The sequence below is a fragment of the Bos indicus genome, chromosome 17 (assembly GCF_029378745.1).
Source record: "Bos indicus isolate NIAB-ARS_2022 breed Sahiwal x Tharparkar chromosome 17, NIAB-ARS_B.indTharparkar_mat_pri_1.0, whole genome shotgun sequence".
NCBI lineage: Eukaryota > Metazoa > Chordata > Mammalia > Artiodactyla > Bovidae > Bos > Bos indicus.
In genome coordinates this window covers 55027785-55044743 of record NC_091776.1, presented here as the reverse complement: position 1 = coordinate 55044743, position 16959 = coordinate 55027785, and the positions used below count along the sequence as shown (strand labels likewise).

Here is a 16959-nt window from a genome sequence, read left to right as displayed (position 1 = left end):
GAAGGTGGGGGAGGCCGATGATGACTTCCGGTTCTGGGCACAGGACGGGGGCAGAGAGCAGGAGCTTGGGCAGGCGGTGTGGGGGCTCAGGTGGGGTATGCAAGGCATATAGTCTCCTCCTCTCTCCCATTTTTGAGAGGCCAGCCCTACCCCCACCATGCGGAGGTGATCAGGAGGCTGAGGGATCCTGTTACAACCGGAGTCACAGCCGGGCCCTCCTCTGCTCTAAAGCCTCCTGTGGCTCCCACTCAGGCAGAGTCACAGCCAAGGAGCCCCGGGGCCCTGAACGATGAGACACCCACAAACATGACTTCTGTTACGCAGCATCCTGGGTGAGTGTGGGGAGCCGTGCTGGGAAAGATGGGAGTCCAAGCCTGACTAGGGGTTGGGGTCAACCAGGGAGAGCTTCCTCACTCTTGGGAGGATCTGATACTTGAAAGGAGTTAATTGGGTCAAGAGACAGTACTGGGAAAACATTCCAGGTAAGAGAATAGCAGACACGTCGCCTGAGGTGGGAATAAGCCAGGCTGTCTACTGGCTCAGGTGAGAGGCTGGGAGAGGCCAGATGGCCAGGGGTTTCTGCCCTGAGTGCCTTCTCCAGCCCATACCACCCTCCTGAGCCTGAAGTCATGTCCACCTCGGGTCTCATCCTATCTCAGGTACTAAATGGATGTCAGTCGTCTCCCCGGAACCTCATCTATAAAGTGGAGCTAATCACAGAACCTTCCCTTAACAGAAATATCATGAAGAACACACAAAATAATCAATAGAGTGTGTACCACACGGTGGACGTGCAATCCAAGTCACGTCAGCAGACTCCTCCAGAAAAGGCAAGGCCCTGCTTCAGGGCCAAGCCTGGCTCCTGACTGACTACAAGAGTAAGCAACTGAGTCTCAGCGATGTTCACATCAGAGGCCACGCAGCAGACATCCTGGCCTCTCTCTCCTCTGGTGTCCTGTTGGTCCAACCTGGGTCTGATCAATCACTAGCATCCTGGCAGGTGGATATGGGCAAAAGAAGGAACTTCCAGTCCTCTGCCCACTTGAAAGTGAGGGAACTCCCCTTGGTAGACTGTGTTTGGCACCTCTGGCTACACGAGACCTGTGGGAAAGGGTCTGGAATGCCTCAGAACACAGGAGACTATGACTTGTTACATCTCTGACCAGGGTGGCACCCTGAAACCCACACGCATCAGCTGTCCAAGTGCAATCACCCCATTTTAGAGAAGGCACAGTAAAGGGTAACTCACTCAACGAAGGGTATATATATTTATTTGTTGACTGAATCATCCACTCATCCAACCACCACCCATCCACCCAGGATAGGAGTGCCAGGTTGGTGGGCATCATGCCATGCTTTGCCACCTAACCACCCACAGGGAAGGCAGCAAGGCCTCCTCTTTTGCTTTCTTGCAAATTCCTATCTCAACATAACCCTTCTGCTCCTCCACAGACAGAACTTGAACTGCGTCTGCTCTGGACTTCCTTTAGCCAGTGGGGTTTGCCTTGTAGATGCGCCCCAATTCCACGGGAAGAAATACAAAGGAGAAGAGACAAAAGCTCAGAACTGCTGACACTTCCACCTGGAGGGCAATGCTAGGCTCAAAACTGAGGAGGCTGCGTGCTGCCTGTGTGCCCTGGCTTCTGCCTTGGGATGCCCTCGGGCATCGGGAGGGCAGAAAGCAGTGCTCTGCATGGAGGTGGTGATCTAAGGACCTGGTGCTGGGGGAGAATGAGAAGGCTAAAATCTGGCAAAGGCTGAAGGAGAGGGGCTGGGGGTGGAGGTACAGAAGAAAATGGAGAAGAAGGTGGAAGAAAAGAAGAGGAGAGAGGGAGATGAGAGTTGAGGATCAGTGGGGAGGGAAGAATTGGCACTCTGAATCCGGGCGTTCTGATTATCTACTGTTGTGTAACCACCCACCCCCAAATGCAAAGGGCTCATAACAACTTCTTATCTTCATGGTCCTGGGGGTTGACCGGGCTCAGTGGGGTGGTTCTTTCTTGTCATCTCTCAGGCAGTCATGGCAAGATGGCAGCTGATGGCCAGCATGGTTCCTTGATTCGTGTCTGGTGCCTTGGTGTCCCTGGCCCCTCTCTCTACCATGTGAAGACTCATCCCTCAGGGGCTCTCCACGCAGGCTGGCTTCTCGCCACAGGGAGCCTCCGGGTGGTCACATTTCTTACAGGAAGGCTGGGCTGGAGGAGGCAGGAGGTAGAAGCCCCAGGCCGGCTGAGGCCTCTGTTGTTGCAGGTCACGTCTATCGGTTCAAGTGGAAACTACTCTAAAGGCCCATATGCAGAGGATGGAGACACAGGCTCCGCCTCCTGACGGGGGAACGCCAGGATACAGCACAGACGTGCAGCCACTGTGGGGACGGTGTGAACCTGAAGTTCAGCAAACGAAGGGGATCTCTAGGCGGGATGTGACCCCTACATGCTGGTTCAGTCACAGGCACTGACCTCCTAGGGACATTATAAATATTTGTTGAGTGGGCCTTGGAGGCGCCAAGGAGAAGGGTGGCCCTTCAAGTTCTGGCACAAACACTTGCCCAACTCCCTGTTCCGTCTCTTGGTAGGTGGCGTCTCGACTCTCTCACCAAGCTCCTAAAAGGCGGTCACGCCACAAGAGCTCCCTCTGATCCTGAGAGGACAGGGAGACAACATCCTCAGGCCCGAGCAACCAGACACACACCACAGTGAGAGCAAACGACTTGCTGGCCACTTGACAGTGAACCTCACTGAACCTCATGCAATCCTAACAGCTGTCCCCACGTAGCAGGGAACAGTGGCTCAGAGATATGAAGTCACTGGCCAAAGTCACACAAGCAGTGTCGGGTGGGACTCAGACCCTGGGTGTCTGACCACTACTCTCTCGCTTCCCACGGGGGTCAGAGGCTGTCTCTGCCTCTTTGGTTTCCAAACTGCTGTGTTTCAATCAGGCCCAGGTGAACAAGTCTGTTCTACCTCGATGGAAGGGGTTTTCCACCATGCAGGCCACATCTCCTTCATGGGGGAAGAGGAAGGAAGCAGGGGAAAAAAAAACCTCTCACAGCAGTGGCCTTGCCATCTTCTGGCTGGGCCACTGCACAAACGCCTTAGCAAAGTTTCACCTCTGATTTAGCATAACAAAACTTTTAATTTAGATGTTTTCGTCTCTCTCTCCAAGTAAAAATAAGTTTAAAATAATGACTGTAATAAATGAAGGTAATTAATTGTAGTTTGTTCCTTTACTGTCTAGTCAGCTTAATTTTACCTTTTCAACTAATAATGAGAAAATAATTTTTGTGCTCGGAGGGTTAATGATATGTAACTGCGAGAACTGCTAATTGCATGTTGCAATCCATCCATCAACAACCCCATCTGTGCGACTTGATTATGTTTGCTAAATTATTGCTTTGAATTATCTTTCATAAAGCAACTTTTGTAATTAGCGGGGCTTTCGTCTTGCTCTTTTCTCTGCGCACAAGGATATTCAAACTTTGGCCATTTCAAGCTGTCTCCATTAAGCCACCTTCTCTGGCTGTCTTTGTTTCCCTGAGCAGGGGGAATCAAGACTGTCCTTTAAGCAATCAAGGCGGAGAGGGAAAGCTTCCTCAATTCACAGCAGGGCAAATTCACTTCCTCTCCGCCTCCCTCCCACCACCAGCACGGTGGGGGGAAAAAAAAAGAAAGAAAAAGAAAATAAGACCCCTGCATACATAGTATGAAAAGATAAAAGGATGCCTGTATTCTGTATACACCAGGGCTGGTGGAGTGAAATTAAGGAATGAACTTGAACGTGTTATATTTCAACAAGAGGCCCGCACTTGGGGAGAAGGAATGACGGGTACGATATTCAGCCTTGGCGTTTTATGGGTTAGTTTATGTGACTCTGGAAGGTGTTCGCCTCAGGGAATATTCCTGGGAGGTGATTAATGCCCACTTGGGAATCTGCAGCTCTGAGCCCAGAGCCTGGTGGATTGCGAGAGGGAAGCGGCATAAAGGATGAACCCTCATTAAAAAAATTAAAATGAAAATCAAATTTGGATTATAAACGGCCTGTGTGTGTGCAGTTTGTTCTGGACGAAGAAGATGCTTTTTATTAACACCTTTCTTTGCCAGCGCTTCTCCCCTGAGGCACTGGGAGGGACATGGCGGCCGCGATGGATTAGTCAATAGATCATGAAGAAAGCAGGGGTTTCGGGAATAAAACTCCAGACAAATGTAGTCTCTTTTTGGTACATTAAAGGGACGATGGAAAACCCTTTTAAAAAAATTAACGAAGTTCTTTGAAGATTGCCAGCTATTAAAATGGTGTCTATTCCACATGCCACATGGATTTGGAAATGAGAATTCAGCTTTGTCTCTTCTGGCCGCCCTAAGACTCTCTCCTCCGGCACTTACTGAGCACCAACTGTGTGCTGGACACCATGTCAACTTCCTCCACCCTGCTCAGTTCTCAGAAGCCCTCCTGTTAGTCGCCTTTATAGAAGGAGGAAAACTGCAGCTCAGAGAGGTTAAGAAATTTCCCCCAGGCCACACAACTAGCCTAAGATTCAAGCCAGGCCCATCTGAGTCTGATTCACATGTACTTTCCACTATACTACACTTGGGTCTTCTCTGACCACTGCCGAAATCTAATGTCTAACTCTTACTCCCATCGAAAGATAACCTAAGTCATGCTGGCTTCCTCTAGGGACAGAAAACCCCCTTCTTTTGGATAAAAAGCCTTGAACACCTAGTTAGGAAAGAGGCAGATTCTAAGCCAGGCATAGTGGAGGCCAAAGAAACCTATGTTGAAGGTGACTGATAACAGAAATAAAATACTAAGGCTTTTAACACACAAAGTAATGTTCTGAACACTCTGTGAGTATTAACTTTGTTCTTCATTCACAACCCTATGGAATAGGTATAATTATTATCCAATTTTGTAGAGTGTGACACAGAGGCACAGAGACACAAGTAACTTGTGCATAGAGGCACAAGCAACCTGCTTAAGGTCAAACAGCTAGAAACTGGTAGAAGCAGGATTCAAATCTAGGTTGACTCCAGAGTCTGTGCTCTTCACTCCTGAGAAACTCTTGATGCATCAGGAATTACATTAAATTCTTTCCTTTCATTGTATTTCACCTAATCCTCAGAACAACATGAAAAGATCTGTAGTGCTTTTATTTTCCTTTAACAGATAGGGAAACTGAGGCTCTAAGTGGTTAAGAGAAGCTTTGCCATGCCAACCCAAGCAAGGGGAATGGCCGAGAAAGTAATGCTCTACATGAAACACTCAACGCCTGTCTTGGGGCTGGACCAAAGAAAGGATCAGCTGCCCGAGAGTGCTTATGTGCTGAATGCTTCTCACGGGACCGTGAGCTGGCAGATGGGGACCTTTTTTATAAAAAAAAAACAAAACAAAACACAAAGCCATGACAACACATTCCTAACATTATTGGTCTTCTTTCTGGGTTTTTTCCACCCTCTTCTAGCTCAGGCACCTCACAACCAAATGAATCAATACCGGATGGCCCTATAAATAAATAAGCACATCAGTCAACTCAGTAATAAAATGAAAGGATGAAAAATATGGAAATCAGCGACGTTTGTGTAAATCCAGTTATTGTTTACTTTAATATTGCCTTATGTGCTTACTCGGTTCTGAAGAGACAGATTTAAAGTAATGTGGCACTTGGCGGATGATAGACTTAAAAATGCATCTCCGCTGGCGAGTGCTTAAGGGCCAATCCTTTCAGCGTCCTGCCTGAATCCAGGGGAAGACTGAGAAGAGCCCCCTTAAGACAGAATGTTGGAGAAATGGCCCTGCTCTTCCACTCCCCTGACTCAATGTAACTCCATTCTTCTCCTTGCCAACCTCCTGTGCCAGCCAGACAAGTGGACATTCTCGGAATCCTGGTCACCAAGTCAAGCAAAGAGGAGACACGGGGGAGGTCCAGCTCCATCCCAGGGCTCCAGAAAAGCCAGAGAAACAACTGGCTGAGGACAGCTCAGCTGCTGCCAAAGGAACGAGGGCCCGATGGGCAGGAAAGAATGTGAAAGCAGTAGATTTTATATACTCCGAGGGTGGGTGGTAGAGAGGATGTCAGAGCAGGTGGCAATCCCACCAAGCGGAAACAGAGCACCCTTTCTTATCATACTACGGCTGATCTGGAGGGCATGGGCAGTCTACAATGGGGGCAGGGAAGTTTCTCTGCTGCTGGAAACCTCTGACAACCCCAGGTGGGATAGGAGAGACAGCCGGGGGGTATTTTCGTGACATGCCACAGGCCTTGGGTCTTACCTCAGCTTGGAAGCTTTTTAATACAGGAGCCACCATCTCTCTGATTTCCTGTAAAAGAGATGAGCGAAGAGTTCACTGTGGTGTCAAGTAGCCCCTGCCTGTAGCTCACTGTTGTCCCCCAAATCAGCAAGTGTGTCTCATGGGACTTGCGCTCCATGAGATTTCATAGGAGTTCCTCATATATACGCCTACAGACAGACCCAAACACACACAAAGGGGCCCGGCCAGGTCTGATCGGAACACATCAAGCACAACATCAAGCTTCTTCCCTGCAGGACCCTTGGGAGCCTTTTACACGGTGCACACTGGGAATTTCTGGAAGAGGGAGAGGAAGTAGCATTTCCCAAGTGGATCTGATCACGGAATGCTGTTTTATGCAAAGTACCTCATGCGATTGGTGGCTCATCATGGGTCATTCTTTGGAGCTGGGGCTGGAGAGGCTCCATGCCCTGGGTCATGTTACCAACATCCCTTCAAGAAAACCTCTGCTCTCCAGGCGCTGCTCGGGAGATGTCTCTGGAGGTTGCCAATTCTGCTTTCCCACTCAGTTGCCCTCTCTAGCAAAAACTGCATTTGGCATTTTAGCAACAGCGCCCTGTACTGTCACCCCTTCCTCACCAGAAGATGGGGTTTCTGGGGGCTTGGTGGGGTCACCTGTCATGGGACCCAGCTCAGAAGAAGGGCTCTGTAAATGTTTGTTAACTCTATGCCACCGGGCTATCTTCAGAAGGGAGCCTCTTATTTTGGGACCCTAATTTCATGCCTTCCTCAAGGGCCTTTGAGGTTCCCACCCCCAAGGATGCCCCTGGTGGACTCCCATGAGTTCTCTCCAGCGTGCAAGAGGAAGGTCTTTTAGAACCGAGGCTCCCAAGAACTTGACTATAAATGCTCCAGTTTTCTCTGAGACCCACTGGTGACTCCTCTAAGCATGGTCATCTATGGTCCACAAGAAAGCCCTGTGGGAGGAGAACCTGAGGGGGGCTCGAGAGAATGGAGAGGGAGCGGGTAGCAGAGAAAAGCAGGAAAGGGAAGGATGCACCAGATACGTGTGTCAGGTGAAGAATAAATCCCTCAACTGTGAAATAGGATGGTGTTGCTTCTGGAAACAACCCTTCTTCTGGGTCCTGGGAACGTGTCCTCACTGTTCTGGGACCCGCCCCCCCCAGGGCTTCTCAGAGCCACTGACTACTGATGTGTGCTGGGGATCTACAGGAGAGATGTGGGGAGTGCGTGTGAACCTAGGGAATTTATTTGATCAGAAGGAACTGTGAGTGCAGGGGCTGAGCTTGGAGAAGGAAACTTCTGTAGACCCAGGTTGCGGGTTGTAAACTCAAATGCCCACAGAGGCTGGAGGAAGAAGACAGGAGGGAGGCAGACTGGGCGGCCTGTGGCAAATCTCAGGAGGACACAGCGCCTTTGTAAGGGGGTGGCAGCTGCTCGGCTGTTTCTGATGACTGCTGCGTAGGGGTGGAGCCTCTGTGTGGCCAGCTCTACCAAATGGTCTCAAAAGAGATTGGAAATCCAAATTTTGGGGTGAAATCAGAGATGCTAAATGTTGGTAATATACTGTAAAATTGGAGAGACTTTTACAGACCAAATAAAACACATCAACAGAAAACCTCTGGTCTGGGTTTCAGGAAACATAAGTATTGGAAGGGGCTTATCTCCTCTGAATTTACAGAAAGGGACACAGGAGCTCTGAGAGGGGCTGACTGTTGAAGGTTCCAAAGCAAGTGAGTGGCACAGTTGGAATTACAATGCAGGTCAACAGATTCTCCAAACAGGCTCTGTTCACAAACCCCCGCTCATATGAATTTAGGGGATTCAAATATGAGAACCGTGGTGAGGTCGGTGGGACTTTGGATCAGTGCCAACTCTTTCTAGACGCCCACCACCCTTTCTGTCTGCTTAACCCCTGGGGGAAACCAAGCCCAGGCACCAGCAGGAGGTGAGCTGGGTACCAGCCAGATGATGTTCTTAAATAAAGTCTTGGCATGACTCTCCCCCATCAAGAGAGACTAGTTCCAAAAATGAGAATTTTCAGAGGCGCGACTATAATAGGAATGGAAACTTATTCCTCCTAATTACATAATTGCATAATTATGCAGTATTAAAATTATGTAAGCTGAACTCAGAGGCTTAAAACCTGGCCTGGATTTCCCTTATCACCTGGGGGCTCCCACGTGGCCTGGGGGAAGGAGGTCTAAATGGTGGACTGTGGAGATTTGTGGCCATTTCATCTCTGCTTCCCAGAGACTGGACTCAGAGACAAAGCTTCTGGTTCTCTCACTCTGGGCAGAAAAACTGGTTTAAAGACCAAGCTGTTCTTTGTTCTAAGAGGGGAAGGAAGGATGCTCAGAATCTCCCCATGCCTTCTTAGCTCCCAGGACTCAACTTGGTCTTTCTAAAGCTGTAACATGGGAGACACGCAGATCTGAGATTCCCACCCCTTCTCCAAGTGCACTCTCTCTCAGCTCTCAAACCTGATTCCCCCCAGACTTGCTCCAGGGACAAGTCCTAACTAGAACCTATTTCCCACTCTTGCCTTGAAGAACCAAAGATATTGGTTCTTCAATATCTGTCATGTGAGGAGGATTTCACAGCAAAGAGACCGACCCCCCTGAGTTTATGTTGCCTGATTTCTGGGTAGCCTGCTTCTTCTCCATCTTTCCATGGCCCCCTCCTCCATCAGCAAGATGACAACAGGACTCCTAGGTGATTCCAACAGGCAGAATGGAATCAACATGTCTAAGTCTAACATTAATACCTTTGGAATGGCAGACCCTGTTTGGTTCTCCTCCAAGATCCAGGCCACCTGAGTGGGCAGAGAGCTGAGTGGGCTGAGACAGAGAACTCCACCCTCTGCTGACCACAGAGAGGCACGGCTGGCTTTGGGAATGGGCCAGGTATCTGTTTCCCGTTTTCATGGCTCTGACATGTCACATCCCTGCCAACATTATATGGAGTCAGAAGGTTTTCTTCTTCCATCATTAAAAAAAAAAAAAAAATTGAGGAGCAACAGGGGGCCTGATAGAAGAGGAAAAAAAAATTCACACATTCACCCCTGTGAAGAAAGAAACGTGTCCATTCTTGTCTTTTCCCCTGCGGGACTCTTACAGTGTGGGGGCTGGGCATTAACTGGACCTCCCTCATAGCAGCTGAGAAAGACAACGCTGGTGGCTGGAGTTGCAAAGGAAGGGGTGAAGAATGAGGCACATTTATGGGGGATGCGTGCCACTTTCAGACTTGGGAGGTTAAGGGAAGGGCTGGAGAGGGTGACAGTCTACAGCCACCATCTTCCAGACGCCAAGGGGAAAGCAAAACAAAATCAGGAACTCGAGACAAACTGTCTTTGCTGTCAAGGCCAAGCATCTGACTTGGACGCTAATGTGGGGAGAAAATGGATGTTGTACAGAGCCCTCAAAAACAATGACTTCCATGGAGAAGCGTCTTGTTCTTACTCTAGACAGCACCGCTGAGTGCCACTATACGAAGAAACGCGGAGACGTTGGGGGTTGTAATTTTTCTTTGTGGCTAATTAGCTTCTTTTCTTGTTAGTCACTTATGTCTATAGTTTTCAAAATATAGTTTGAACGGAGAAAAATCTGCATTCCTACTGAGTTAATTCTATAACAGCAACTATACTGTACCTCAGGTACATTTTTCTTAAATTCCCGGCGGAGTTCAATTAAATGTTTATGAGAATGTTCACTCTCCTCCTGCCGTGCAGACAGCTCGGAAGCGACGGAATTAAGCTCCTTCTGGAACAATAAAAAAAAAAAAGGAGAGAGAGAAAAGAAAAAGATTTTTTTTCCTCCTTTTCCTTTTTAATCATTGTACAAAACAGCATTCCAAACAAGTTTTCTTAACTTACAAAAAAGCTGAGAAAAGACAGGATATTGACTCCTGGCACAAATGAATAATTTACGAAACTGGGGATGCAACCGAAAAAAATCCAGGACAGCTTTTTTGCTTGTCAGAAGTCAGGCCAGATCAATACTCTCCTATAAAGTTGGGTGGAGTTGTTTTTTTTCATTTCTTCCTTACGCCTCTGCCCCACCTCTTAAATTTCCAAGGGAGTGATGGCATAAGCTTGTCAGTAACTGTAGAAAACATCTCCAAACCGTGTCAAAATAGTAAAGTGCGGCATATTGTATGGGCATATTATAGTGTAAGAAAGTGCTGTCGACAGCTTTCATATATCAGAGGTGGGAACTGTTCCAACTATGACTTACTCACACTTAAGGGTTCATAAATACGCCTTTTAAGATATAGATGGCTTTTTAATTTCAGTAGATTTTGGAAAAATGAAGGTGCCAATAAGAAGCAAGATGACCTTTTGTGTATCCTGCAGTAAATCATTTAAGGTTCACTTCAAGTATAAGAAATATTTCATTGAAGACTGCTGGATTCAGAGCAAAGGATTGGAAGCAGCCTTGCCTGCTTATGTGCAATGAAGGTTTCAGACCAGGTTTTTACAGGATGCACCAAGGAGGGAGAAAAAGAGTGAGGCATGGAAGTGGGGGACGCTCCGGCTCACACATGACAGACAATGTCTGCTGGTCGTACATGTATATTTGATCACCCCTCTCGCAGCTTTCTTCACTTTAACGGTGGCAGTTTCACAAGGGGAGTACAATTCACCATGAGTTGTCATGGATTTCATTTGCATAATTCAAGAAACGCTCTGTTTATGTGGTCTGCTGCTTTCTTGCACCATCCCGAGATGGGCTTTTTTCTGGACCATAACTCGAGGAGCATTTCTGTATATATATCACCCGATTATATTTGCAGCAATCAAGCCCCATAATTTCCTAAATCCGGTGATGCAATAAATTTCTGCAATCAGATTTATTAAAAACACACATGCAGATGCGAGAGTGTATTTCGAGGGTGAACTCTTTAATCTAACATATGTATGACGAGGCCTGATACCGTGTTGAAAGACCCCATTTGTCATCGCTAATACGCATTCATCTTGCACACACAATGAAACACTTTTACCATTAGATAATGAAATAAAAGTACTATTAACCCGCTGCAAATCCTTTTCCGTCTAAGAGACAAAATGCATGGTAATTGTCTTATATCATGTCTGAGAGTCGGTAAATCTGCTCAATAGCAGTTCACCATAGCACCATAAACCTCATACCCACTGGAGGCTGGAGCATCTACCCTAAACCCAGAATAAGTACCTCTGCCTATGAAGCTTTTGGGAGAAATCAGCGAAGGACTTTCTATTTCTGGAGAAATGTCTAACTTCTTTGGAGAATCATGAGACTAGAAGGGAGACTGCTAAGTCACTTCAGTCGTGTCCGAATCTGTGCGACCCCATAGACGGCAGCCCACCAGGCTCCCCCGTCCCTGGGATTCTCCAGGCAAGAACACTGGAGTGGGTTGCCATTTCCTTCTCCAATGCATGAAAGTGCAAAGTGAAAGTGAAATCGCTCAGTCATGTCCGACTCTTAGTGACCCCATGGACTGCAGCCTACCAGCGTCCTCCATCCATGGGATTTTCCAGGCAAGAGTACTGGAGTGGGGTGCCATTGCCTTCTCCAGAAGGGAGAAGGTCCAGGCAAAAAAAAAAAAAAAAAAGTCATTAAAATAGAGGGGCAAGAGACTTGGAAGTGTGGTGCTCTCCAAGGTTCTGAAATCAACTCTATGCCAGAGCGCTGGGTGCACCAACTCCAAGGTACAGGGACTTCTAGTCCAAACGTCCCAATGAATTATTGAGCCAGGTAAGGGACAAGGTGTCATGGGAGAGGAGAGAGAGAAGACAGCAACAATTTCTGACAGTCTACCAAGGTGATAGGGAAAATAAGGAGATTTCTGGTTTATCATCATTTAAAAATAACTGCAGTTTCCAATGAAGAAACCATGTGACTGTGACCAAAATATCAAATGACTAGGGAAAGATCTGTGTTTGCAGCAATAAGACTGATCAAAAGTAGACAAAACCCAACTAGGTGGTGCAGCCAGGTGGATAGACCCTCATTTGGCAGGAGGGAAGGAACCAGAATGTCATGGTCAACTGGAGTTGTGGCAGGATGCTCACAGTTTTCCTTAGTTTTTCTCATCTGTCTTGAAGATAAAGGTGTGATTTTTACATTGCTACAGGACAAACAGGACTGAGACTTGGGTTAACATCACAATTTAGAATGATGATATATCTGATACAATGTTCTTATCTCTGGGATACTAACTCTCCCAGCATCCCAGTACCTCATGGGGGTTGATCTTTGACTCCTTATTTAAAACATCAAACCCAGGTTCCAAAAGGAAATCTCAGAGCAGGATAAGTCCAACTGTCTGATGTGCTGTACCAGACAAGGACGCCGTACAAGTGCACTAGCTCCCTCCGCCCTAACCGCCCAGGCTGTCAGTGGGTACGAAACTGTCTGCTGCATCCATTCTGTAGACAGAGCGGAGTGAGACTGGATGTGGAACATCAGTAGGCCTCCAACTCCAGCCCCAGGCAAGCCCAGCTCTTGGTGTCTTTGCTGTTCATCCCTAGAGGAGCAGATGATGTGTCTGATGTCCACGTTCTTCGCAACATTGTCTTACATCTATGTTCATCTTTCAACCCTGAATTCTTGCCGCTTTTCTATGGTAAGTACACTAACAACAACAGTAGTAAATAATCATCGTGCTTTGTGCTAAGTCGCTTCAGTTGTGTCCAACTCTTGGCAACCTGATGGACCGTAGCCCACCAGGCTCCTCTGTCCATGGGATTTTCCCAGGCAAGAATCCTGGAGAGGGTTGCCATGCCCTCCTCCAGAGGATTTTCCCAACCCAGGGTTCAAACTCACGTCTCTTATGTCTCCTGCCACTAGCGTCACCTGGGAAGCCCAAATAAATAATCATAACCATCACTTACTAGGTCGTTACACATACCAGGCATCACGCTAAAGCTCCTTATATACATCATCTCATGCGGTGGACACACTAACATTTTGTAAGTTGATTCAAGCAAGGACTAAGAAACAAATTATAGTCCTAATAATTCAGGTGTGAATTATCTCCTTGGTGGATTATAAAGGCAAAATTAAAATGTCCTGCTCTTCACTGGGCTTCTGTTCCTTCCTCACTAGCTGGAGGATGTTCAGGGAGCTGTTTTTAAATGTTATAAACATGTAAAGCATCAAGCACATTACTAACTGTTCAACAAGTGTTGGTTGATATTAAACTTAGATAAACTGAGAGCTCAGAGAACAATACCCTAGATCAGTGATTCTACGAGTTCTGGATTTCACAGGTTGGTAAAAATCTCACACCCCTTGTTGTTCTTGTCAAGTCGTGTCTGATTCTTTGCGACCCCACGGACTGCATCATGCCAGGCCACCCTGCCCCTCACCAACTCCTGGAGTTTGCCCAAGTTCATGTCCACTGAATTGGTGATGCCATCCAATCACCTCATCCTCTGTCATCCTCTTCTCCTTGTGCCTTCAATCTTTCCCAGCATCACACCCCTGCCCCCAAATAAAAAGATGACACAGTATTGCCAAGTTTCACTCTAACAGGCAAAGAAAATAAAAAAACCACTCCATCCCACCCTAAAAGACAAGACTACTTAAACATTAACAAAACAAGACGGCCAATGATAGAATTGATAAGTCTTTTAAAATAAATGTATTTAAATTAAAAAAAGCTCAAAGGCCTGTATTTATTTGAAGGAATATAAAAAACTCTCATAAACATAAACCAGCACCCATCTGAAGTTGAGTTTTAGAAATAAGTGTCTGAACTCCCAGGCACATACACAGCTTGCAGGGCCTCTTTGATGACCAAGCAGAACTTGGGATCCTCTGCCACCCGGCTCCCAGCCCCCAGCCCTAGGGGAGCCATGATTAACACAGCCCCAGACTTTGGGCCAGGCCCAGGCGGGGAGAAGACTCATCTGATTAACCGGCCATCAGCAGCAGACAGACAGCCCGGAGCCCGGCGCAGACCATTCAAATAATGATCATCATAAACAGCCCATTTGCAACTAAAAAGAAATAATTTTAATGAGCTTGGAGCAGATGATAGATGCAGCTGAGGCTCGGGCCAGTGTGCAGAAAGAAAGGAAGCCGGGGCTGAGCTGCATTCAGGACTAGGAGCAGCAGGAAGAGGCTGGGGTAAGGGAAGAAGGGCTCTTCTAATGGAACCTACGTCTCTGCTGCTTGTCTACGCGAAACGCCCACTGTCTGGGCGCTCTTAACTCTGAGAGGGTCTGCCATCACCTTGCTGGGCAACCTTGGAGCTTCCCAGGCACGCAGGGTCTTGGAACATATGAGCCAGAAGGAAGTTTTGAGGCTGTCCAGTTCATCGCTGCCTGAACTTCAACCATACACACCACTCTGCATGCATTCTGCCATATTGATATTCCACATGAATTAAACAAAGTCCTTGGTATTTACATTCAAACTGATTCATTTCTTTGTTTTTGCATAACTTTAAATTCAATTTTAAGCTCAAATTTCTTACACCCTTATATACCTTGTTCAGATAGATACACAGAATATTTATGCTCCAAGCACCTTGGAAGGCTCTCCATGCCCTCTCCTAGTTAGTACTCCCTAAATGTAACCATCATTCTGACCCTAGCATCATAGATAAATTTCGCCTGTTTTTGACCTTTACATAACAACCGCTTCTTTTTTTTTATCCAAAATAAGTACATTTGAAAAGGAAATTCTTTTTATCACTAGAGGACCCGATGCCATGAACAGATGGTAGTCTTTAAAAGTACAATGAAAACAAAGCATTGCTGTTTGTCTTTGTTATAAACGGAGGTTGGCAAGTGCTAGGAAAGTGTTAAAGGGAAAGACTTTCTTGTTCGAATGAGAAGGAATGGATGACCACGGAGAAGGGATGACCGCTGCTCCTGACACAAGCCGATCCCTTCTCGTGTCAGGTCTGCTGCTGCTAAGTCACTTCAGTCGTGTCCAACTCTATGTGACCCCATAGACGGCAGCCCACCAGGCTCCCCCGTCCCTGGGACTCTCCAGGCAAGAATACTGGAGTGGGTTCCATTTCCTTCTTCAATGCATGAAAGTGAAAAGTGAAAGTGAAGTCTCTCAGTCATGTCCGACTCTTAGCGACCCCATGGACTGCAGCCTTCCAGGCTCCTCGGTCCATGGGATTTTCCAGGCAAGAGTACTGGAGTGGGGTGCCATTGCCTTCTCCCCATGTCAGGCCTACCTGCGGTCATCCCATGTCCCGTCAGTGGAGGTATGTCTGACACTTCAGCTAACATGAATTGAATCTGATTCTCCCGTTTTAGAGATGAGGAAACTAAGGCAAAAAACCTTACATTACCTGCCCAGGCTGCACAGCTGGTTAAGAGGCTGGTTTTCCTCAGAGGGAAGGATGGCTCTTGGGTGGTGAAGGAAAACTGGTGGTTATCTACGGGGCCAGAAAGGAAACAGTCTCTGTTCAACTGTGTTTCCCCAACCAGGAAGAATCTGGAATCTTACAAGAATAACTAGTTTTGAAAGAAATTTAACACAGGATCTTGACCTGAAGTGTCAGTGAGGCATAAAGCCTTGAGCTAGATGCATGCTCCTATAGGGGAGACACACGTAAGACGCACAGGGGCTTCCCTAGTGGCCCAACTTGCAGTGCAGCGGGTGTGGGTTTGGTTCCTGGCTGGGGAACTAAGATTCCACCTGCTGCGGAGTAACTGGGTTACTGCGACTAGAGAGCCCATATGCCACAACAAAAGATTTTGCATGACGCAACTAAGACCCGACGCAGCCAAATAAATTAAAAAATATATATATCCTTTAAAACAGCAGTCCCCAACTTTTTTTGGCACCAGGGACCAATTTCAAGGAAGATAATTTTTCCATGGACCAGGGCATGGAGATAGTTTCGGGATGATTCAAGCACGTTACACTTATTATGCACTTTCTAATCTAATGCCGCCACTGATCAGACAGGAGATACTGGTCTGCAGCCCGGAAGTTGGGGACCCCTGCATATGCATATTAGTCCCCCCAGCATGTGCTCACACTCTTCTCAGCTCTAAAGACACCCCTACACTCAGACAATATGCCCCTAATACCAACTCTGCGAAGAGATCTTCTAAAAATGACGCAGTGATTGTTAGGGATTAGGGGTTAAGGAAGCAAGGACCTCAGTTACTCCTTTACTTTGAAGGGGTTGAAACGGTTCTTCAGCATGTCCCTCCCCTGCTCAAAATCTATCTCTGGCTCTCCACTGCTCTAGGACAATCGCCACACTGCCCATCTGCGTGCCACTGGATCCCTAGTCCTTCCCCCATCTTCCCATCTCTTTGTTTCCTTCCCAACCAGACTGAATTCCTTGTGTAAACCCAAAGGCAGCAGGGTCTCCCAACTTCTTGGCTCAACACACTTAATTCCTTCAGCTCTGATGACCTCACTCTTTCTTTGCAGTTGATCTTTCTCATTCTTTGTGCCTTGGCTTAAATGTCTCCTCTTCCAGGAAGGCTTCCTGGATCCTCCTCTCCAAGTCTGGGCATCACCTTTGTGCCCCTGTTATTCCTTTCTGATATCTGCCACCAGATTTTATTTTTAAAGCCCTAGAGCCTTTTCTCCACATGAAACTTTAAACAGACATTCCTTATAGAAAATAGCTCATGGCTAAAACGTACACTGTCTATATATATGCTAGTATTTATGGACTGTGCTAAGCAATTTATGTATATTATCTCCTGTAAGGATATAT

At 47.1% G+C, this 16959-nt stretch overlaps 1 protein-coding gene across 6 annotated transcripts in view; it reads right to left on the bottom strand.

The window, feature by feature from the left end:
* The window catches only part of CUX2 (cut like homeobox 2), a 277570-nt gene that overhangs the window by 94011 nt on the left and 166600 nt on the right, over window positions 1-16959 (bottom strand). For all 6 annotated transcript variants that reach the window (XM_070769549.1, XM_019977959.2, XM_070769548.1 and 3 more), the window contains 2 exons: window positions 9918-10028; window positions 6268-6315 (listed from right to left, as the gene is read on the bottom strand). In XM_070769549.1, the coding sequence (XP_070625650.1) occupies window positions 6268-6315; window positions 9918-10028 (159 nt within the window). The remainder of the gene's footprint in view (window positions 1-6267; window positions 6316-9917; window positions 10029-16959) is intronic.